General features: G+C 38.9%; 1 protein-coding gene across 6 annotated transcripts in view; it reads left to right on the forward strand.

Annotated features, from left to right (window-relative positions):
- Window positions 1–20,814, forward strand: part of RPH3AL (rabphilin 3A like (without C2 domains)) — a 467,437-nt gene extending 446,623 nt beyond the window's left edge. For 4 of the 6 annotated variants that reach the window (XM_073665322.1, XM_073665306.1, XM_073665316.1 and 1 more), the window contains 4 exons: window positions 6,218–6,328; window positions 8,527–8,715; window positions 13,285–13,338; window positions 18,182–20,814. In XM_073665322.1, the coding sequence (XP_073521423.1) occupies window positions 6,218–6,328; window positions 8,527–8,715; window positions 13,285–13,338; window positions 18,182–18,216 (389 nt within the window). In that variant the 3' untranslated portion in view covers window positions 18,217–20,814. The remainder of the gene's footprint in view (window positions 1–6,217; window positions 6,329–8,526; window positions 8,716–13,284; window positions 13,339–18,181) is intronic. The other 2 variants (XM_073665341.1, XM_073665351.1) reach the window with 1 other exon arrangement.
- The last annotated feature ends 3,825 nt before the right edge of the window (window positions 20,815–24,639 follow it).

The raw sequence follows: 24,639 nt of genomic DNA on the forward strand, positions 1-24,639 counted from the left end.
TTTCTAAGCTAAACAAGCCCAACTTTTCCAACATCTCATCATATGAGAGACCTTCCATCCCTTGTAATAATCTAGTTGCCTGCCTTTGAACTGACCTTAACTTCTAAATATTCTTTTTAAAATGAGGAGCCCAAAACTGAATCCCATATTCTAGATGTGGCCTTACAAGTGATTTATAGATGGGTAAAAATACCCTAGGATCACAGGATTTTATCTCTTTTCATACACCCTAAAATTTAGTTTGCTTTTGCGGTTGCTGCTTGACATTGAGTACTGCTGCTCAGTTTACTTGTAACCAGAATACTCAAGTCCTGTTCTGTAGTCCCGAGTATACTTTCATTTAATGTATATGCAGCAATACACCATCTTGGGTGCATTACTCTATATTTTGTAATGTAATGTAGCCATGAGAAAAAAATTATTTTCTAGGGGTTGTCCATTACTCTGACAACCCCTTCTCAATTGCTATATTCCCCCTTATTAAATAAAAGCCTACATTCAATTCCGGTGCAGGCGTCATTGCAGTGGTGATGGCGTTAGCTCTACTGAGGCTCACGTGATGTAGTTACAGTGGGGAAAATAAGTATTTGATACACTACCGATTTTGCAAGTTTTCTCACCTACAAAGAATGGAGAGGTCTGTAATTTTTATCGTAGGTACACTTCAACTGTGAAAGACAGAATCTTAAAAAAAAAAAATCCAGAAAATCACATTGTATAATTTTTACATAATTTGCTTTTTATTGCATGAAATAAGTAATTGATGCAATAGAAAAACAGAACTTAATATTTGGTACAGAAACCTTTGTTTGCCATTACAGAGTTCTTGACCAAGTTTGCACACACTGCAGCATGTATTTTTGCCCACTCCTCCATACAGATCTTTTCCAGATCTTTCAGGTTTTGGGGCTGTCGCTGGGCAACATTGAGGCTCCCTCCAAAGATTTTCTATTGGGTTTGTAATAGAAGTCAAAAAGCCTTATTGTCATTTGACCGCAATCCAACGGAACCAAGATGCCTTAGGAATGTTGCAGGAGGAACAGATTTGAACTTGAGACCCGGTCGGGTGACATCCAGGGAGGAGATTTTAAATATAACGGTCGAGCGCGCCAAACCTGAGGTGATTTCGGCGCCAAAATGCAGAGAGAAGGGGACGCGCATGGGATGCTCTGAGGAAACCAGTCTGACAAGACGGAGGCAGAGACCTACGAGGCAGCACAGGCGGACGCTGGTGAACAAATGCCGGATTCACCACAGAGTTCCTCCGAGTACCGCGGCCGCTGAGGAGAGCCGGGATCTGTTTGTGGTACTGAGTGACTTCATAGTACCCGACATTGCCCGTCAACCAACAAGGTATGGACCCCACTCTCCAAGGCGCGAGAGACCACCTCCAACGGCCGTGCAAAGAGGAGATAAGAGAGAACTGTGTCAGAGGAGTCACGCCAGCAGAAACAGAGGAGCTGCATCGCTGAACAGGGCCGACACTTCAAGTGATCATCCATGGTACCGGGGACAGTGGGGTTTAGGATGTCAGGTTGGGAGGGGGACGGGCAAAGTGGAAAGAGCCAAACTAGATTTAATTTACTTTGTTAGAAAAAGACTTGCGGCCTAGCGGAAGTAACCGGTGACCCCGCTAGGGCCATTCACGGAGCTAAAGAACGACTGTGGTGACTCCCACGCCAGGGCGCATCACATTATTTTGGGAGATTGTTCATTGTTAGTGTAAATTACCTGTTCATTCTTGTTGCTAACCCCTTGTTTAAAGCCTGTTTATTTATATATATATATATATATATATATTTATATTTATATATATATATATATATATATATATATATATATATATATATATATATAATAAATTGTTTTTACACATCCCTGACTGCCCTCACTTTGTGTCTCTGCGTGTTGCATTTCTGACACCTTCATTACAGGTTTAGGTCTGGAGACTGGCTAGGCCACCCCAGGACCTTGAAATGCTTCTTATGGAGCCACTCCTTAGTTGCCCTTGCTGTGTTTTTCGGGTCATTGTCATGCTGGAAGACCCAACCATGATCCATCTTCAATCCTCTTACTGAGGGACGGAGGTTGTTGGTCAAAATCTCGCATTACATCACCCCATCCATTCTCCCTTCAGTACGGTGCAGTCGTAATGTCCCCTTTGCAGAAAGAAGTAAAGAAGATTGGGTGCGCAAATAGCGCTGAAATCTGGTAACCAATCGTGAAAATAATAAATGAAATTGCTCACCTTTCAGGGTTCTGACATGCACAACTCATTGAAAAGATATAAAACGAGGTGCTGCAGCCGGCACAAGTCTCCAGGGATCCTTAACAAGGCAAACAGTATGTGGATGCGGTGGTGCCAGTGAAAGCCGCGCTTCCTCCAGGAAAGGAGAGTAGGATAGGTTGATTTTTTTTATTGAAAAGCTACAATACCAATACAATACAAGTATTGTAGCTTTTCAATAACAGATTCAAATCAACCTATCCTACTGTCCTTTCCTGGAGGAAGCGCGGCTTTCACTGGCACCACCACATCCACATACTGTTTGTCCCTTTGCAGAAAAGCACCCCCAAAGAATGATGTTTGCCCCACCATGCTTCATGGTTGGGGCGATGTTCTTTAGGGTTGTACTCATCCTTCTTCTCCCTCCAGATATGGCGAGTGGAGTTGATACCAAAAGGTTCTATATTGGTCTCATCTGACCACATGACTTTCTCCCATCCCTCCTCTGGATCATCCAGATGGTCATTGGTGAACTTCAAACGGGCCTGGACATGTGCTGGCACGAGCATGGGGACCTTGCATGCCCTGCAAGATTTTAGTCCATGACGGCATAGTGTGGTATTAATGGTAATGTTTGAGACTGTGGTTCCAGCTCCAGATCACTGACCAGGTCCTCCCATGTAGTTTTGGCTGATTTCTGACCTTTCTCAGAATAACCCTTGCCCCACAAGGCGAGACATTGCATGGAGCCCCAGACCGAGGAAGATTGGCAGTCATCTTGTGTTTCTCCCATTTTCTAATAATTGTACCAACAGTTGTTGCCTTCTCACTAAGCTACTTGCCTATTGTCCTGTAGCCCATCCTAGCCTTGTGCAGGTCTACAGTTTTGTCCCTGGTGTCCTTAGACAGCGCTTTGTCTTGGCCATAGTGGAGAGGTTGGAGTGTGATCGAGTGTGTGGACAGATGTCTTTTATATAGGTAACGAGTTCAAACAAGTACAATTAATACAGGTAATAAGTGCAGAATAGGAAGGTTTCTTAAATAAAGACTAACAGGTCTGTGAGAACCAAAATTCTTGCTGGTTGGTAGGTGATCAAATACTTATTTCATGCAATAAAATGCCTTTTAATTATTTAAAAATCATACCATGTGATTTTCTGGTTTTTATTTTTAGATTCTGTCTCTCACAGTTGAAGTGTACCTACGATAAAAATTACAGACCTCTCCAATCATTAATTGTAGGTGGGAAAACTTGCAAAATCGGCAGTGCATCAAATACTTATTTTCACCACTGTATGTGGCCGTTTCACTCTTACCTCCTTCTTACGCAACTGGCATTAGAAGAAATTCAGAGAGCAGCATCAGTTCTCACTTATTCTGGGTATTTTATCTGAAGGAAGAGAGAGTGAAGCAGCCGCTAATTGGCTTCAGAGCTCATGTGACATAACATCACACAAGCCCTGGGAGATCCATTGCCAGTGTTAACAGGTACGCAGATGCATGGATCACAGCTCCACTGTGAGGTTTAATAATGTGATTTAATAAATCTAAGATTGGGGCTCCATGCTTATTGTAATGACAGCAGAGGAGAGCGATATTTCCCTGTAGTCTATACATAGGTTGGGGAGAACATCCACTACTCTCATCATCACATTTCCCTAGATGATGGTGGGAGTATTTATCAGTCTCATTAGTTAGCCTCCTCACATCCCCCTTGGGCGTTTACAACATGCCCCTATTGGCTGAGACTTGCCTGAGGATAATGTGGCTAATGCATTGGTCGTGTCCATCCCTTGATGAGCATGTACCCGGCCAAGTGGCTCCACCACCGTCTGTGATTGGTTGGTATTGCTATTGCCTTGAGCATTTGCCACGCCCGGTTCACACCCCCTATATCGCACGCCTTGTCACTATCTCTGTGGGTGCAATCACAGCCCCGCCCCCTCCCCAGGCCTAACGGCACTGACGTCACATGCTGGCGCCTCTACATGTGCCTGCACAATCAGAGTCTCGGGACACATAGCACAGAGGCAACTAGGCACTGCTAAATCTCTTAAGCATTTAATATGGCATAGTGTCATTGCACAACCTTATATAGGACCATACAATATTCTCACTCCCTCCACCCACCTTGAACTTTTTTTGGTTTTCCTGATGAGGCCTTCATACCAAGGTTGAAATGCGTAGGGACTTTGCGGGTCATATACAATAAGTCCATACTTGGGTACTGCCCTTGTCAGGACAGAAGTCTATGCTTGGGACATTAGAGTTACCTGATGATTTCCCCTTCCTCCAGAGCCTCATTACTTGAGCTACACCAACAACCAAGCTTACGGATCAGAGCTTTCCATTTTATTATCTGTACTGTTTTCATTGTGGGAACTTTTGTATCCTAGCACAGTATTTGTGTACCGTCACTGTTGTATTTTAACATATCTACCTCTATATGGCATGTGTGTGAACATGAGAATGGCTCTTTTCAGTATTGTTTATTAAAAGTTATATTTTAATGGTACTCTCAATGCTTGACATATAGTAATTATACCATAAGAGAGTTTTGTGTTCACCTACGCTGGTGGTCACATCTAGCTGACTTACATTAAAGTACATGGCTGCAACAGTACAGACAATGAGGAGACAGTGGTACTTAAACCAGCAACTATTTATTCGATTAACACAATTAAAGGGGTACCTTCAGCACAATATGAGAAAATAATGCAAACTGCGAAAAATGAAACAAGTTATGTTACAAGTAGAATAAAGTAATTCAGATGAACAGGGTATTGACACAATGCTATTGACACACTATTGTTCCACTATTACCACTAGACAACTGTTATCATTGTTGAGGTCGTAGCTTCAATACCCTAGCTAAAAGGACATCCATCACTATCACTACTGAGTCCTTCACCGTCGTCACTCTCTAGGCAACGCAGAACATCACACAGGCCCTAATGGGGAATTGACAGTACTACCCACTAGGCCGCAAGTCCCAGATTGGTGGGTTACATTGCATAATTGACACGCTGGCCGCCACCACCTTCATTCCCTGAAGCGCATTCCCAGTCCCCATTTTGTATCATACGCCTACATTTGAAGCGATGGTTCACACGAATGTCCCTTCGCTGTGGCCTAGTTGTCACTCTCTCTCAGCCCTGCCTCTGCTCACTCGGTTCAGCTCTCCTGGCTCTGGTCTCTCTCGAGTCTTCAATCAGGTCTGGTCTCTCTCGGGTTTTCACTTGGGTCTGGTCTCTCTCGGGTCTTCTCTCTCGTAATGGTGGCTATAAGCCAACTCCGCTGCTCACATGACTGTCCTGCTACTGGTCCAGGTGTCGACTTCTCCCCTTCTCGGCCCTCCCGGGCCTTTGATATTTATTAGCTGTGCCACAGCTGTCACTTGACCCGGCGTCTCCTTGAATATCATCCCCGAGGGAACATGCTCTTCACTCTTGAATTACTTCCAATTGAATTCTTTCTGCATTTCCTTCTCTATCATCTTTGACCAGCAGATGGCGGTGTTCGCTTGCAAACACTCTGTTAGATATTAACTGTGTGTTCATCTCACTTGTCTATCTCCTTTACACAATCACCACTGAAATGGTGCTGATACCAGAGGTGAGTATAGGTGTTATATTATGAGGGGGGAATATAGCACTGGAGAAGGGGTGATCCGTGTAGTGGATTACCCCTTTAAAGGGTATTTTTCTGGCACAACAATAATAATGAATCACCAGAATTTTGAGAAAACTCCATTAAAGAACCCAGGTATCAGTTTCTAAAGAAAGATCATTTAAAAATAGTATTCAATATACTGATCACAAAGAGATTTTTTACTGCCAATCTCCTCAATCACTAAAGTGATAATTTCGCTGCTCAGGTGAAAACCTTAGAACATTTTCTGGATTGTGTTTCTGATAACTGTTTATTGCAGAACAGTCAAACTTGTGAACGGTATAACTGGAACAATGAAATGCTGTCTTGTTTTTTCAGTGGCTACCAGTGACAGTGAAAGCGACTCTGATTTAAGTTCTTCAAGTTTGGATGAGAAAATTTCACTTGATTCAAAAAATGAGAAGTACAGAAAAAATAGAATTGACTCTGGTAAGTTGTAATTGCAAGTTAGAAACCTGTATCTAGTTGCTCCTGTAGCTCTTGCTGATATGGGGACATACAGGCCCCGTGCACACATTGAGTATCTGGTGATTTTTTTACCTCAGTATCTGTAAGCCAAAACCAGCAGTGAAACAATCAGAGGAAAAGTATAATAGAAACGTCACCACTTCTGCATTTTTTACCCGCTTCTGGTTTACAAATACTGAGGTAAAAAACTCATCAAATACTCAACCTGTGCACGTGACCATATTAGTATTATTATTATAGTGGTGTGTAGTGTCACACCTGACCATTGGTGTCAGCAATACCACAAAAAACCTGGGTATGGGACAGGTGTGGTGCAATTTTGGGGAAAAAAAGAACCATGTTTTTTTAATTCTGGACAATCCCTTTAAAACTTTTGGATAGGGGCAGCAATATGCATCTCTAATACAGATTAAAATCTACCTCTTGTGTGTATATACAATGCTCAGCATAAGGCCATGGCCCCATTATTAGTATTTGGTCAGTATTTTTTCTCAGAAGTGGGAGCCAAAACCAGGAATGGGTAATAAATGCAGAGTTGGTGCACTTGCTTCTATTATACTTTTTCTCTCATTGTTCCTCACTTGGTTTTGGTTCCCACTCCTGAGAAAAAATACTGACGAAATACTGATAGTAGGGCTGTGGCCTTAATGAGTATATCCCCACAGATTTGTCAGAAAACCTTTATTTTCCTTTCAGAATCAACATTTTTTATGGGATACCATACTACATAATACTCCCACAAATGTGGACTGTTGATAGCAAACAAGGTTTGTTATTTTGCACACCCAAAAAAATTAATTTTCATAGCAAATTCATTCCAATCAGTGTTACAAAAATGAGTAAACCCCAATGAAAGTCCTAGGGGCAAAGCTAAAGTTTCGACTACAAAATTCTAATTAACAAGAATTCAACCTCAAGTAAGTATAATTATTCATTAATCAGGTGTCCAGCAGACAGTTGACTATAAATGGTGTTTACTGAACCAAGAAAATCCCTTCCTATTTCATGCTGTCAGCAATGGCACCATCTGAAAGAAAAATGTCACAAGACCTGAGAAAACACATTATTTCTTTATATAAGAAAGGTGAAGGCTACAAGGAGATCATGGAAGTTAACATCTAAACAGGAGTGTCTTCTGATGAGAAGGGTTGAAGAAAATCGACATTCTGATTCACTGCAGTTGGCTAAAGAAGTAGAAATACATGGGTGTTGTCAACAAATAAAGCCTCTCCAAAAGCCCATGCACAAAAAAAGCTCACCTAGAATTTGGCAGGGACCATGCTGAAAAATATGAAGACTACTGGGACTAAATACTCTGGAGTGATGAGACCCAGATAAATGGTTTTGGAACTGATTGCTTCAAAACTGTATGGCATTCCAAAGATAAGTTCAAAGGAAAATTCATGGTGCTTACAGTGAAACATGGTAGTGCCAGTCTCCTTATGTGGGGTTGAATGAGTGCTGCTAGTGTCGGGGAGCTACATTTCATTGATGGTATCATGAATTCACAGATGTACTGTTCTATATGGAAATAGAAGATGCTACCATCACTCCATGCCCTTGGTAGACGTGCACTTTTCCAACATCCCAATGATCCAAAAGAAACATCTAAGGCCACTGTTGCATTTCTGAAGAAGAACAGGGTGAAATCATTTCAGTGTGCAAGCATGTCTCCTTATCTGAACCCAATCAAACACCTATGAGGAATTCTGAACAGACAAGTTGAGCATCACTGTTCATTCAGCATCTCCATCCAGACTCTAAAAAGGGTCGTTCTTGAAGAATGGAGAAAAATGAGAAAAATGTTGTAATATGTTGCCAACTTTTTTATTTCATGCCCAAAAGACATGGTGTTGTCCTTAAAAATTATGGAGGTCATACAAAATGCTAGATGTAGTAGTTGTTGATTTCGGGTGTATTCATTTTTGCATCAACTAATTTGAGTAAAATTGGAGATTTTTTTATGAAAGTTATATTATTAACCTTACTGTCATGTTTTGGGTTAAAAATATGTTCTCAGAAACTCAACCTTGTAAAAATTTTGGAAATTGTTCTTGCGTTGAGACAAGTATTGATTAAAATCTTACTTTTCATAGGGGATGTACTCATTTATGCTGAGCACTGTATGTATGAACTTTAATATGACTTTTTCCTATTAGTTTCAAGTACTGAGCCTACTCTAACTACAGTTGGTAATCACAAGAAACATTTTGGTGGAATGCTCTCCAGAGGTTTATCAGGTAGTTTGACCAGTCTTGGCAGTGATCGAGGTGCTGTAAGTGCTACAGAGAGTTGTCCTGGAGAATTCATTGAAGGCTATGATAGTGACATCAACAGGCGTGGACCAGGTGAGGGTTTCTAAATTCACTTTTGTTATAAAGCAATAACCGATACCCTTGATAGCTTTCTTCTCTTCTAAATGTTCTAATTAATGATGTGAAAATAATGACATTTGGTAACGGCTTATAATATAACTGAGTGCTAATCCTGACCAGCTGAACCCTACTTGGTATGTGGCTGGCAAATCTCTAGATCTAAGTGAATATAGAATAAGATTACAATAAAATGGCGTAGAAATGCCAAAATTATACATATTCCTAATCAAGATGAGAAAATCAGGGTGACCGTTGCCATGCTAAATCCACTAAATTTGATGAATAAAGTCTCTTAATTAAAGTGTCTACACATTTTAGGGTCGCAGTGATTCCTTCGTCAGGACAATTGTATATATGTGTACACACATGGAGAAAATTGTTGGTACACTTTTGTTATTGTAAGAAAAAGAGAGAATATAGCAAGGGCATTTCAGACTATAAAATATAACTTTAAATTTAATAGATAAGTTTAAAATATTTAGTATAAGACCATTATGACGGAGACAAAGTGCACATACTCCCCAAGTCGGAGTAACAACTAAATAAGAGAGTAAAGCAAGTCACCTGAGTGGCGTACCGGACCTTGGTCAGAAAGGGTCATTTAATAAAGCCTAAATGACACAGGGTCTCTGTGAAGCGTCCAACAAGTAAGTGGACAAAATTAGACGTTTCTCAAGTAAAAATCAAATAGTATCAATGTGATGATACTGCTATTAACACAGGATAAACGTCTTAGGATGATTGAAAAACGTTTCTCATATGCATTCAAAATAGATAAGGTAAGATTATGGCAATGACATCATCAATAGAAAACGTTTATCATCCATACAGAATAACATTTAGAAAATTGAATAAGAGTACTGGAACGTCCTCACAAAATATTTGGAGTAGTACACGTCACAGTGGGGAAAAAGGACGAGATGTTTCCTGAAGGTGAAGCAGGTAGACAGGCAATAGTCCAGGGGAGGCGTATTTTTCTGCCCCTATTAACACCCTATATGGACTGCACTATCCCTGTACCCCTTTACTCCTGCCCTAACAAGGACAGTCCACATCTAGACTGCTCTAGTAGCCCTGTGCTTGCCCTATAGCCCCGACGCGTTTCTTCCTTTCGGAGTCATCAGGGGACCCTACTGTGTAGCACCATGAAGGCTAAGCTGTCTCAACATGATAAAGCATAGCTGTCTTCACTAATCTCAGGTGAAGCCACCTTGACGTGTACTACTCCACAAAACTAACAGGTCTGTGAGAGACAGAATTCTTGCTGGTTGGTAGGTGATCAAATACTTATTTAATCATAAAAAATGTAATTTAATTATTTAAAAATCATACAATGTGATTTTCTGGTTTTTATTTTTAGATTCTGTCTCTCACAGTTGAAGTGTACCTACTATAAAAATTACGGACCTCTCCATTCTTTATAGATGGGAAAACTTGCAAAATCAGCAGTGCATGGAATACCTATTTTCCCCACTGTATATATGTATTGTAGCAATTTATGCTCTCAGGTAGGCAATAGGTAGCGTTCACACAGGCAATGGATTCTTATATCAAAACAATGTGAATTTTATTTTTCACTGGTTGTACAGTACTAAAAAATCCATAAACCTAAATCCCTAGCCTTGTCCCAGTGTTAACTAAGCAACACAGACCCTGGCTACTCATACACGGCTCAGCTAGTCCCAATGCGGTCAAAGAAAACAGCTATCATTCATAGCAACCAGTGATATTTGCTGTTTAGTGCACACGGTCTGAGCAGACTCCTCTCAAAGAGAGATTCTGGTTCGTCTCTCTCTTTGGCTTCAACACACATTCTCTGGTCAGATTCCCCCCAGCTGACTAACTAAAGTGAACACCTAGCCTGGTTATATGCAGAGTTAGCCAGGTACATCTAATCAGAGCCTGTATAGCTAGGATTTAAGCTATCAGGTCAGCAATCAGCCTTTTGTCTATCCATGTTTATATTTTTATAATTATTTGTATACTAGGAATATCTATGTACTAGACCAGGCAGTCACATTTCTTTACTATGTTTAGTTCACCCTGTAGGGTATAACAGGGACAAATAGGGACAGCCGCCGGTGAGCGGGGGCGCCAAAAAAACGTTACTGGGGTGCCAACCTCCGCGTCAGACAGGATCATATTAGAGGCGTATTAGGGCTATTTAAGTCTTTGCTATATCTCAGAGTAATTATCCTTCTCAGGGAGATGTGCCATTAATAAATCTCTGATAATTATAGAAATATTCTGTTCTGTTTTTATATACATGGGTATAGGTGTGTTTTAAATAATATAAAATAAAAGCATTGTTTTAGAGGGTATATATGTTTACTTCACTACAAACCTTCTTGGTATATTCTATATGTAAAATTCCTAAATAGCTAGGATTTAACCCTAGCCTACTTGGCTTTGCTACAACCCCATCCTCCCCTGCTGAGAGCTGGGGGCTGGGCACCATATGCCATCACACATAGCCTAGATGGATTTAAATTGACCCAAACGTGAGGCTCGTGCTTGATGACATGAGGGTGACCTAGTACCTCCAAGAACTTGCTCTTATTTTTGGTTACCGATTTTCAGTCGTGCCGATTTTGGAAGGCAACAAAGTTGCTGCCACTTTAATGCCTGCAATGTTGACTTCTGACCAGGCCAGCAAGCAAAGGATTTCCAGCAGTGGGTTCCTATCCTTCCAGGATTTTAGTGGGTTGCCTTAATATATGGGAAAGGTCTTCCACTTCCCTGGTTGGTTTACTTTATAGTTGACCTCTTACACCTTGTCGATCTTCTAATAACACAAGTACCCAATCCCCAGGCTTAAATTGTCTCACTCGAGCCGACCAATTACACCCGCTGGATTTTTCCTCTGGGGCCTTGAGGAAGCGTTCTTTTACCTGTCCCTTTACTGTGTTCCCACGACACAACAAGTCATTATGCTTGGCCCCTTGCAGAAACCGACTATCGGCTAACGTCCCCCGGGGATCCCCATTTACATTTTGCAGTGTACCTTTTACTGTTAAGTCCCTGAGCTGGGCAGTTCTAAAGTTGTCATGGGACTCCTCCAGGTCAGTGATATTGGCTTCAGGGGATGTTGTTTCATTCTCCTTTCTTCTGGGTATCCCTGAAAGATGACCTCAGGCTTCCTTGACTGCTCAGGAAGTTCTCCACAACCAATTATCTTTCCACAAGGCTTACTAGATCATTTGCGTTCTGTTGATCTCCCAGGGCAACCCAGATTTATACGGATTTAGGCAGTAAGTGTATAAATTTGTCCACTACTATTTGTCCACTACATCCTGTGATCTGCCGGAGAGCAGATCACAGGATGCAGCCATTTCTGGATCAAATGTAACAGGTCAAATATCTAGGACCTGGGAGGCTGGTCCCTTTGGTAGTACCCATTGCACCCTGACGGACTGAGTTATTCCCAAATGTACCAGAATCTCCACCTTCAGCTTGCTCTTACTCTTTGGCATCCTGCAGGACAAGGTCATAGTATGCTTTCTGCACTTCCCCAATAAGGTATGGGGCTGTCCATTGCTCTAATTGCTGTTTCTCCCTGTCTGCCATATGGATATAGGATTGTCTTGATGAAGAGGTGGCATGTACAGTATTTGTATTATGGCAAGAAAAAAGCAGCTAACAGTCTATTCAGTAGGACTATCAGCTGTGTATCCACCTGACTTCTGCAGAACACAACTGAAGTTCCCAACCCCATTTATAAGGCAAGAAATCCCACTTATTAAACCTGACAGGGCACACCTGTGAAGTGAAAACCATTTCCGGTGACTACCTCTTGAAGCTCATCAAGAGAATGCCAAGAGTGTGCAAAGCGGTCATCAAAGCAAAAGGTGGCTACTTTGAAGAACCTAGAATATAAGACATATTTTCAGTTGTTTCACACTTTTTTGTTAAGTATATAATTCCACATGTGTTAATTCTTAGTTTTGATGCCATCAGTGTGAATGTACAATTTTCAAAGTCATGAAAATACAGAAAAATCTTTAAATGAGAAGGTGTGTCCAAACGTTTGGTCTGTACTGTAGACACTTCAATGAAAAGACCTTATTTACAGCTGTCACCTTGACTTTCTCATTCTAATTCAGAATTCCTAGATGGACAAACTTGTGCTGGGAGAGTGGGCACCAGCTGCAACTGTCACATTATTTCTGAAAGCTTCATGAGATGTGTTCTAAATACAACTATCCTAGGTGAGAGCAGTTTCTGGGGAGCGAGAGGATACTACTTAAGCTATTTTCATTACAGATGTTTTGCCCAATGAAGCACTCTCTTCTATCTTTTATAGAAATTTGCAACTGGTATCAATGCAAACTAAACATATGGCACAAAATTTTACAGTGTGCAAGATGATGTAGACAGATTATGTTACTAGGGGAAGTACAGTATAGTACTCCTCCATGTTTAACTAGAGATTTCTTTAAGATATTTTGTATGTAATTCGTACAGTTTATTTTGTTCTAAGGTTGGCAAATACTGTACATTTAAAAAATGCCAGAGTATTTAATATGTATGTATTTCTGTCAGAAGAGAAGATGGCAACTTATCTGAAAAGAAGAAATGCTGCTCGTCATGTAATAGGTAGTACATTTATATGTGCCTTATGACGGTGCACTAACACACTTTACAAGCTAGTAATTGCTAACATTTTCTTTAATGTTAACATTAAAATATCTATTAAACAATGTATTTAACATCTCTTCTTCTATTTAATATGTTTGTACCCTTTACACTTTATACACAGTAACTAAAGTATATTCTCTCGAAGAGTTTAGAACTTGAAGCCTTGTACTCTGAAGATCTAATCTATCTGTGTCTTGTTTGTTGGTGTTAGATATTGTTTATTCAAGTGATTTCTGTAGATTTATTGATTCATGACAGATGTGTCCATCCTTAACTTTCCTTGAATTATGATAAGTTATACAATTTGTCATCATCCTATCCAGGATAAAAAGTCTACAGTAAAACATTTATACCATTTTTTAACATTGTAACACATGACTGAGGAATGTTATTTGTTAGAGGAATCCATTCCAGCAATCTAGTAAAAAAAAAAAAGTATACATTAAATATATACTTTTTTTTATTAACATAAGACACTAATGGTGATGGATATAATCCATTAGGGCATTCATCAGATGCCTATGTATATTTTCATGTTGAGTTTAAAGACAAGTTTGGAAGGACACATCTATGCCTTATCACTAATGTTCTGTTGCTCAAGGGACCCCATTTCTCATGTATTGGTCTGCTTGCTTATAAAAGATGGAAGTCATTGGTTGATATAACTTTGATTTTATCCTAAGTATGTTATGATCTCTCTTTTTTTTAATGATCTCTTTTAGTTCTTCTAGTTGAGTAATCTGTACAAATGTACTCGACCTGTAGCTTAGGCTTTTCATTTAGTCACTTATGATGACTAATATTCTAGTGATCTAGAGAGCGGGCTAGAGATGAGTGCATTTATTCAAGTGGAATTGAATTATTAAATTTGACTAAAATGTGTATTCTTTGCTCTGTGCAAATTCAACAAAATAGCGGTCAGCTGTGGCCGCCATTTTGCTGAACCATAGAGTTTCCAAGCAAATGGTTAAAAAAAAACAAAAAACAATAATACTCGCCTTACTGCTCACCTGTTCTGCCCCCCTTCCTCTTACAGCTCTTTTTTCCTCTTTTCCTGTTATGTACATTCCAGGCCAGGACTTCCAGCATGACAATGCCTCTGATGTCCCTGTGAACTGTGGCGTAGAGGTGCACATTGTGATGTTACGACATTAACAAAATGCTTCGGCCAAGTGACAGCATGGTGTGCAGTGATGTCTGAGGCCTAGACAAGTTGAAAGCCAGGGTTGGGAGGGAAACTGACACAGATAATCCATGTGACAGTTGAAGCGGAAAAGAAGAGGTGTGGAGGACGGGATGTTGGGTTGCTGGGATGGCAGGATATACGAACGGTGATTTGATTATTGCTTTTTAATTACTTTTCTTTTGTATCCAACGAGAGACCCAAGAGCATAATGAGGAACATTCAACTTCTAGAAAATAACTTTGCTATCAATTGAATTGGGTGATTTGCTGAATTCAAATCTCGGAAGATTTCCTCATCTCTAGAAGCATTATCCCATTTATATTTGTCAAAAAAATGGGTGGTCTCGACAACACCTATCTATATTTGCTATTCAATACAGGGTAAAGATAAAAACATTTTTTTATCTGGAGTGCTCACTCTCATCAATCTAACACTGACAGACAGAAGAAGAAAATTAAAAAAAAACTTACGGTACATAATAAATAAAGCACTAACTCATTTTGATTAGCAGATTACCATCTATCACAAATATTCCAAGATGCTTATTCACCTTTTTTATGTATTTGCTTCAACCCACGCCAGAGTCTCCTCAATCCTGATCCCCTTTAAACTTAGGAACATAGAAAAATCAAAAAAGTTTTTATGAAACAAGAAAAAGTTTTTATGAAACAATGGAGAACAGTCAGCACCACAATATACTCACCTGAGTAATTAATAAAGAAAATAAATACCACCCATTGCGATCTATCGTGGTGGTGTATAGGCTGTCCATTTGTTTTTTCTATGCTCTCTATATTCAGAATAAGGGCATATGAATGTCATAGAGGTGGTTTCCTCAGTCAAGAACCATTTGTATGAGCTGGAAGTGAGACCTGCAGTGGTGGACTTAAGTCACATCTGAATTACATGGTCACCATGTAATCGCATATTTTGAGGAAAATTTATGGAATTTATGTCTGAAGTGCCTGAAGCTAGACACATGATTATCAGCTTATCTGTGCATTGACTGTTTTACAATCCCCTATTAATATCTTTATTACTGAAGAAGCGATATAGTGGATCTTGTGGATAAATACGGTAGATATCAAAAATCTTAGTATAAAAGAAAATAGTCTCATCCTGAATGAATGAGAATGAGCAGATAAAATTCATTCCATCCTGATCTATAATATTAAAATAAGTTTAGCTGTCACCTTACTTCAGAAAAATGTAAAATGTTTTCTATTACATAATAACAGGATTTAAAAGAACTTAAAGGGAAAAATCAGTGAAAGGAAAAAGGAATTTTTCTGATTTTATGACCTATGCAGCAGTACAGCACAGTATTTAAAAGTTGTCATTGAAACTGTCTCTACAGAGATTTTAACTTCTCTAGAAGTGAGGATGAAGAAAAGAGATCTAACAAAAATAAATTGATTAATTTTAGAATGTGTATGAAACTTTCCCCTAGTAATTTCATCAAGTGAGAGATTGAAAATTGGATATATGCATAGACATTGTTGTAAATCTTTGTTCTCAGGGTGTCTGTCACATTTTGCAAATGGCTTAACGTCGTTCAAGGATATTTGAGTGTTATAATTTGAAGGATCAGACCATTATATCTATTCATAGAAGTAAAAACATGCACCTGAAAAATAAATTGGCTGCTGTAAATGAGTTCCATGCCGCTTCTTCTGCCAGCCCCTACAGTTACACTCATCATGTCTGTTCTTTTCCTACAAGTCCATGGGGTTTGTTTTTCTCTCATTGTTTTTTCCCTTCAGCTAGATTGATCATAGAAATAGATCTGCTGTGAGCAACTGTGCAAATTATCTGTGTTTACCGCCCAATGATTAGCTGAACTTTTCAGACTGATTAATGGATGTAATCATTAAAAACATGTGGCTGTTTCTGTGCTTTCATGCTGATGTTATCTACTGTAATGAAGCACAGAAGAAATAAAACATAAAATGTTTAAATGTAAAATATTAGTCTGATAGAAAGAAAAATAGACTGGTTCTCAGAATTATGGTAAAGGCTCTTAATTGTATGAAAGCATCAAATATAATCTCCTAAACATTGAAATGGCAATACATAGAAAGTTAAGGAAATCACAGGTATGACGAGTGTAATACAAGTTAAGGTCTACAATGCAATTAAGAACCAGACCAACACTTTCTAGGGCAATGTAGTAAATATATTTTTTCTATACACTATATTTAAAAAAAAAACAAACGTATAGAATCAGACAGATTGGGTGAAATGAAAATTCAACTTTTTTCTCCAAATTAAGGATATTTGGGAAGTATGGCATTAAATGGATGGAACCTGTTGGCTCAATTTAGGTGCCTAAAGACGTGGCACCATCCTTATAATCTATGCCAAACATGTCACTAGTTAAGTTGGAAGCATTAGAAGGAGTGAGAAAATGTACTCTTAAAGGTGGCAGTGTGACAATTCTTCGCGTAATTTGAGCTGTGCTGCAGTGAGTAGAGGGCTAGTCATGCCTCATCACTGCTAGCATGCCCAACAATGCGCTTTGATTGATATCCCACTACAATGTAAAGCTATGTGGAATGAACAACAAAGCTGTGTGGATGTGATAGCAATGAGGAGACCATGATCAGTCCTCGATGCAGCCCAGATAAGTGGAAGAAGTGGCACGTAGTACTGTTAAGTTTTCTCACTCATTCTAATGCTTAGAATATACCAAACTGCATATTTAGCATTGTATGACCATGGTGTGTAGTAACATGCCACTAGTTTAGGAAACTATATCAACCTGATTAGTTTTCCTTATCTGAGTTCACACTACCACACTTTTAACCTTCTTTCTTCGTGCTTGTTTTACCACTAGTCCCACTTCATCATTTTTTTTATGACCTTTGAGTCAACTTCCTAAACCCTTATTTCTTAATGTTGTCTGAAGCTTTTCAAAAAGAGGCTTCTTCACAGGTTCTCACTACTTAATAAAATAAGAATGCAGCAAAACCTGGCCCCTTGCGTGGGCTGTCTGTATTGCACATATACCTTTGGTCTTTGTGGGATCACATTTTAACTCCATGTTGGTTAACTAACATGCAACATCTGCCAATCTGCCATCTGTGTAACTGCTCGTCTATAAGGAGGACAGACTGTTGTCCTTAAAGGGACTGAACCCAGTGAAAAAAATTCAAATGGCGTGGGCGACTGAACGCCATGAAGCACACCCCCATGACTAAACGGGCAGGTAAGATATAACTATACAAAATGCTTTTTACAAAGGATAAAAGCACAGGTTTTAATGAAAAAAGCGTATTCGTGATGCACATTAGGACAAAGGACATGACAGGTTTCCTATAAGGGTCAAAATAAATACTTATTGAGTTTGAGTCTTAAAAATCACTGTGTTTGAGTGTTATAAATTGTGTCCAGAGTGTGATACCTAAAATGTCCATTTTATGTTGTTTTTAAAACATTTTTTAAAAGGTCAAAAGTTCTTTGTTTGTGTCCAATGTCTTATGTAAAGGAAATATCCATTAGAACTGTATTGTTCATTATCCTGCTCTTCTGTTCAAATAGAAAGTTCTGATATAATATATAATACTATAATAAATCCTATAATGTCTTGCTTTTTTATGCTTTTTCCCTATCAAGGAAAGCATCGGGGAAATCTGAATCTACGCCGCTGAACACAAAGAAGTAAAAGAAGGATATTATTGATGTACTCAAATAGGATTTTAATACCTTAAAACCAGTTTCAATTTCAATATGTCATCAGATAATTGATCTTCAGGTTCTGGTCTATAGATAGTGTGTGTGTGTTATGTAAATTGTATTGACCATTGGATGAGTACTTGCATTAGAGGGGTTGTCCAGGTTTGTCATGAAAGTCTGCAGTCACTCTAGGTGACAACAGACTTGGGAATCCTCACATCGTGCATAGCGCATGCTACTAGGTTTCCCCGGTGCCAGCAGTAGGTCTGGGTTTTCATGTGACTGCAGATATGCATATGCATACTTCCTGCCACATTCTGACTAGATGTGTGCGGCTTCTCTCATTTCACTTGTGTTCAGTGAGGCCGCGCATTTCTAGTCAGAATGTGGCCGGGAGTATGCATATCACATACATGCGGTCACATAACCTCCCACTCCTGGCACTGGTAGTAGAGAATCCAGACAGTGCGCGATGTGAGGATTCACAAGTCTGCAAACACATAGAGTAACTGCAGACTTTCGTGACAAACCTGGTCAATCTGTTTAAAGTATTTCAATATGATGTTTGCTTTTATCTAACTGTATAACGGTAATATTGTAGATGAATTTGTGTGCTTTAGAATGTTGCTTGTATTTACTTTTTTGAAGGCTATACATTTGTTTCTAAAACTAAATTGTATGGATACTTGTAAGTTTACGTGTGTTCTTTTATTAATAAAACCCCTTATATATGTAAAATAATTAACTCAGCTGCAAAACAAAATATCCAAAACTTACTTATAAAAGCTGGGACACACTGATATTCAACCCCTTTATTATTTTCTTAGGTGTTTGTAGTGTAGGAAATCATCTGGGTGAAGAAAAAGGGAGGCAGACAATCATTTTTCAGTTTTACAGTTACATCACATTGCAATAATTTTGGTAGAGATAATCAGTCTGTAAATCCCACTAGGTCAGATTTCTTAGAGTAAGGTTCATTGGGACAACTTTTCTTACCGCCATGAAACTGTAGAAATGATAAAAGAAAGTATAAAGGCAGTTCAAGCAAGACTTAGTTTCTCCTTTACACCCTGAATCCAAGTGACTATAGCTTCATGGAACAAAATATGGAGAAACAAGGGCGTTCAGTGGGTGTCCTTGTTTTACCAAATGAACACAATGCAAAACACAGCATTATGCACATACTTACAAATAAATACGTTGAAGGTACGGATTTATATTAAATTACCACATTTTAAGTATATTTTAGTCAATATATCTGTTAGAAAATACATTTTCCTCTGATGAGACACAGCTATATTACAAAGATGTATTTACTATTTATTCCAGTTGTATGGAAAGAATGCCAAACCCACTTCAATAAATGCTGCTAATAATTCACGCTTTTTATTATTCAGCATCTGAAATGTTGATATACAGTATTAACGATCAGGTAGTCCAAGAAATACTAGTTCATCCTGTCTTTAAGTTATTGCTTGTGATAGTTTTGCTAGAAAATAGCTTTTCCTTACAGTTTCAAGTTATTTTAAAATATTTTATTTCTATACTAGTATCTATTTTCTATACCACAAAAGAACACAATTCCTGTATTTATTTGTTTTTCTTTAGCTAAGTAAAACATGAAATCACCATTGCTGATCGTGTATTATAATGTAAAACTGAGAAAATTAAAATGAGAACAGAAAGGGTATTAAGCTGAGCTCCAGAGGCACTTTGAAATTTTTTTTTTTAGAAATGGTTTTCTTGACTGACTGATGGGATAAGTTAATATAGGGCTGGTAATTACTTAGTGCATTGACACTGCACAGATTTTTTTTCCAAAGAAATGGTACTTTTCAGCTGGTGAACATCCGCTCCAGCTCATCCCTGAGTGATGGCGATGTTCATCAAATCCTTCCTGATCTTAGGGGGAAGACCGGGGTGTAAGCACTTTCAGAGCAAGGGATCCAGAAATGCCGGGGTCGTGCCTCTGGTTGCAGGGAGAAGACAGACTGCGAGCACAGGAGTCAGGTGACTGGGAAGTTGGGGGCGTGTCCAGAATGAGAGCTGGGAGGTCAGGTGACCAAGAGACTGGTGACGTGGGTAGAGAGAGGAAAAGACGAGGACATTTCAGCGGGAAAGCGGAGCTGGGTCCTGCTCAGCAGAGCAGTGTGAGAGGGTCCTGGCTCCAGGACTGGGAGCAAGAGCCGAGTGCAGTGGACCGGAGGAGTCAAGCCGACTAGAGAAGAGATGCAGGGTCGGTGGAGCCAGGCATGTGAGGTGCCGTGTTATGGACTAGGGGCTCAGCGGGTAAAACCGGAGACTGCCCGCTGCCGCCAGAAGACGGAGCATTGTTTGGGCGGGGAAGCCTGAAGAAATCAACACCGGCCCCAGCTGGCAACTGCCTTGTGGCGGAAAAGAGCTAAGTGTAAAAACTGTCGTTAACAACCGGTTTGACTCTGCTATATCTAGTTAAACTGTGAACTGTCAGTTAAAGACTTACCTGCTACTTTCCTTGTTTTTGCCCATATTTTCCCCTGTTACTCCCTGCGTGGAGATTTACCCTGTTATTATAAACCTCCCCTGTTTATTAACCCTGTATTGGCTGCTCTGTGTTTGTGTCGCTGCATCTAAAGTACCCATGTTACATTAGAACCCTGTCTTCCTTATCTCTGAGAACTTACAAAAGGGGCAGTGCATCGGAACATGTCACAAAAGAGCTGATGCCTAGAGTTAATGTGAATCAATTTGTAGGACCTGGTCCATCTGCCATGGCAGTAATCCGGGGCTACTAGATTGGAGCCCTGAGAACCACCTGCTACTTAATGGTCCCCTATCTCCTCTTTTGATTCTCTGGCTTGGCACAATGTAATCATTTTCATCACAAAGGTCATAAACATAAACTACCTCAATAAAGATTTCCAATAACCATAAAAAACTGCGTTTGTATAAAGCAGATTTTTTGAAAAGAGGATGTGAAACAAATGATATTTTAAAAATTATTTATTTTTATTACATCAATTTAAAACCTTCAATAAAAGAACGTAAAAAAGCAGTGGCCTATCAATCCCATGCAAGAAGTCTTCCAATTAATAGATCATAGTAATAATGTATCATTTATTGTGCTATTGACCAAGAGGGAGGGGGGGAGGTAATGTAGACATAAGACCAATAAATATAATATTTATGATGTCAATTACATATAGATAGAAAAATCAAATATTGATCAAAAATTATTATAATATATTATATTGCACTATTGCACAAGAAAAAGAGGGGGAGGTGATGTAAACAAAAGACCAATAGATATAATGTTTGTAATGTCAATTATAGCCGTACAAATACAAAAGATCGACTGTTAGTCATAGATTGCTCTCCCCTTGAAGAGTATTATATTCCACAATTTATGGAAATATATATAGGAGTGCAAAAAAATTTTTTATCCTGAAAGGAAATATATATTTCCATAAATTGTGGAATATAATACTCTTCAAGGGGAGAGCAATCTATGACTAATAGTCGATCTTTTGTATTTGTACGGCTATAATTGACATTACAAACATTATATCTATTGGTCTTTTGTTTACATCACCTCCCCCTCTTTTTCTTGTGCAATATAATATATTATAATAATTTTTGATCAATATTTGATTTTTCTATCTATACAGCTGTAATTGACATCATAAATATTATATTTATTGGTCTTATGTCTACATTACCTTCCCCCCTCCCTCTTGGTCAATAGCACAATAAATGATACATTATTACTATGATCTATTAATTGGAAGACTTCTTGCATGGGATTGATAGGCCACTGCTTTTTTACGTTCTTTTATTGAAGGTTTTAAATTGATGTAATAAAAATAAATAATTTTTAAAATATCATTTGTTTCACATCCTCTTTTCAAAAAATCTGCTTTATACAAACGCAGTTTTTTATGGTTATTGACAATGTAATCATTGCAGTGTGACACATGTGACCTGGTCACACGAATCAATTGCACCCACTCTTCTGATGACCATTGGTCAACAAGCTAAAACAGTACTCTGAATTACATTCTCTCTAAAATTGAAAAACTGCTAACCTTACCCAGAAATTGGATTTAGTAGGATATTCTGCTTTTCAAGAATATATGCTACTCTTGGGCAGTCTCACAGCATCCAATTTAGACTACCTGAAACCGCTGGCCAAGTGGCCTTTTAATGCAATTAAATTCATACCTAAATAAGATGTAAGAAAAGAAGAAAAAAGTCAGCTCACCCTCGGAGATTTCCAGAGCACGGAAAACCAGCAGAGCCACAGGAAACCCAATCGATAAGAAAACGTATCCAAGCTTCGGAGATGCCATAAAAATCCGAAGTTTATTTGAACGTTTTTAAAAATCAAGAATGGATATCAGCATAAAGTCACAATCCCCGACGGGGACAAACTAGGGCAGACGCGTTTCAGACACTATGGTCTTTAATCATTGCTGTCTCAAATACCCACAGGTCATAGTTGTATAGTGCTACCTGTCCAGATCATATGGCTTGTTACTGCCAATCTGATCCTTGATAAGTACATCCATTAAAAATACATAGAACATATACTAAAAACGTCAATGTCTAGAAGTCATGACAGCAAAATGAATACACACAGGATTACAACAATTGTCAGTAAAGAACTAGTATAGAAATGCATTATACAATTGATATATAAAGTTATACTTAGTGATATATAACATCGTGTTTCACGTTCATTCCAAAAGGTGTCAGTATTTGAAGTAGATAAATCCACCAAGATTCCCGATTAAGGAGCTTCCTGTGATGGTCTCCTACCTTATGTGGTTTGTGTACTTTCTCTGTTCCTATAACACTACAATGAGTGGTGTTCCCATCGTGATCATTGCGGGGTCAGATAGATTTCTCATGATTCTGATTTTTAAAGCATCTGTGTTGCAACCAACATACTGGACTTTACGTGCCAGATAAGGAAGTATATCACAAAGGAAGAATTGCAATTAACAAAATTCTTAATTCCATATGTTTTGTTGGTTGCCATGGAAACATTGATTAGTATTCCCTACGTGTCTGCAATATGTGCACGTTTTATGACCGCATTTGAAAAAACCAACTGTATGTAGCTAAGTCTTGGAATGTGAGTAGTTTTCTTTCAAATATAAGCTAGAGGAGAGAATACTCCCTAGAGTGGGGTGATCTTGTAGCCGTAAAACATATAGAATGTGTGAGAATAGGTTTTAATTTTTGATCTTGTTCTAGCATTGAGAGATATTTGTTTATGATTTTTTTAATGTCTGCAAACTGCGGACTGTACTCAGATGTAAAAGTAATGGGTTGGTTTGTTTGATGAATTTTAGGTTTATCTTTAACTATTTCCTTTCTGTCCATGGAATCTACCATGCTCCTAGCTCTATTTATTGTCCAGTTGGGTATTTGCAGCTTCTTAATCTCTGTACTTTGGAAGCTTCTTCTAGATAACGTAAATGGGATGTAGAATTCCTTTTTGTCCTTATGAATTCACCCAAGGGTATGCTCTTGATTATCTGTTTGTAAAGACACGATGTAGCTAGTAGCGTCAAATTAATAGCTGTATTCTCTCTGTATGGTGCTTTGTGAACCCCTTCAGGGGTAAATGTGAGAGAAATGGCCAAAAAATCTATTTTACTATTATGTATATTAGATGTGAACTGAAGGTTCATGTCATTATTATTGAGGTGACGTACAAAGTTTTCGTCCGTCTTTGTCCCCCTCCCATCTCAGGAAGAAGTAGTCTATTTAAGGACCATACCACTTGATATGGGTGTGGACGTCCGAGGGGGGCCGAAAAAATAAACAATTCCTCCCAAACAACTGTGTAAATATTTGCAATCGACGGGGAGAATCCTGCTCCCATTGACGCTCTATGTTTTTGTAATTAAAACGTAGCATTAAATGAGAAAAAATTACAAAACAATTACAATAGAAAGCCGGTCACCATTAGAGATGAGCGAATATTTCAATATTCGATTCGGATGACGATCGCTGAATTTGCAATATTCGCAGATTTATTTGTCGAATATTCACCGAACGCTATTGGATTCAAAAGGGAGAAAAACCATACACATACACGACACCTTCAAATGGGCCCAAAAGCTGCCAAAACACATCAAATTAGGGGCAGACACCAGGAAAGTGGCCTCAATTGACCCACAGTACAAATTTTATAATGTCACAGCAGCAATCAGCCATGGGCCATGCATGAGGTATCAGTATCTGGGGCAGCATTTACAGCTTTGAATTGAAATTCAAATTAAAACCCGGTGGGTGAGCGACCAGTGTAGATCTGCTGTTCTGGGAGCCCTGATACCACATGCTACAGCTCAACCTGCTTTTATGCTTAGCCACATTCAGATGGCAGAAAAAATCAGCTTCATAGATTA

This window comes from Phyllobates terribilis, unplaced genomic scaffold, assembly GCF_046119375.1.
Source record: "Phyllobates terribilis strain yellow unplaced genomic scaffold, ASM4611937v1 Scaffold_2__4_contigs__length_985480577, whole genome shotgun sequence".
NCBI classification, from domain to species: Eukaryota; Metazoa; Chordata; class Amphibia; order Anura; family Dendrobatidae; genus Phyllobates; species Phyllobates terribilis.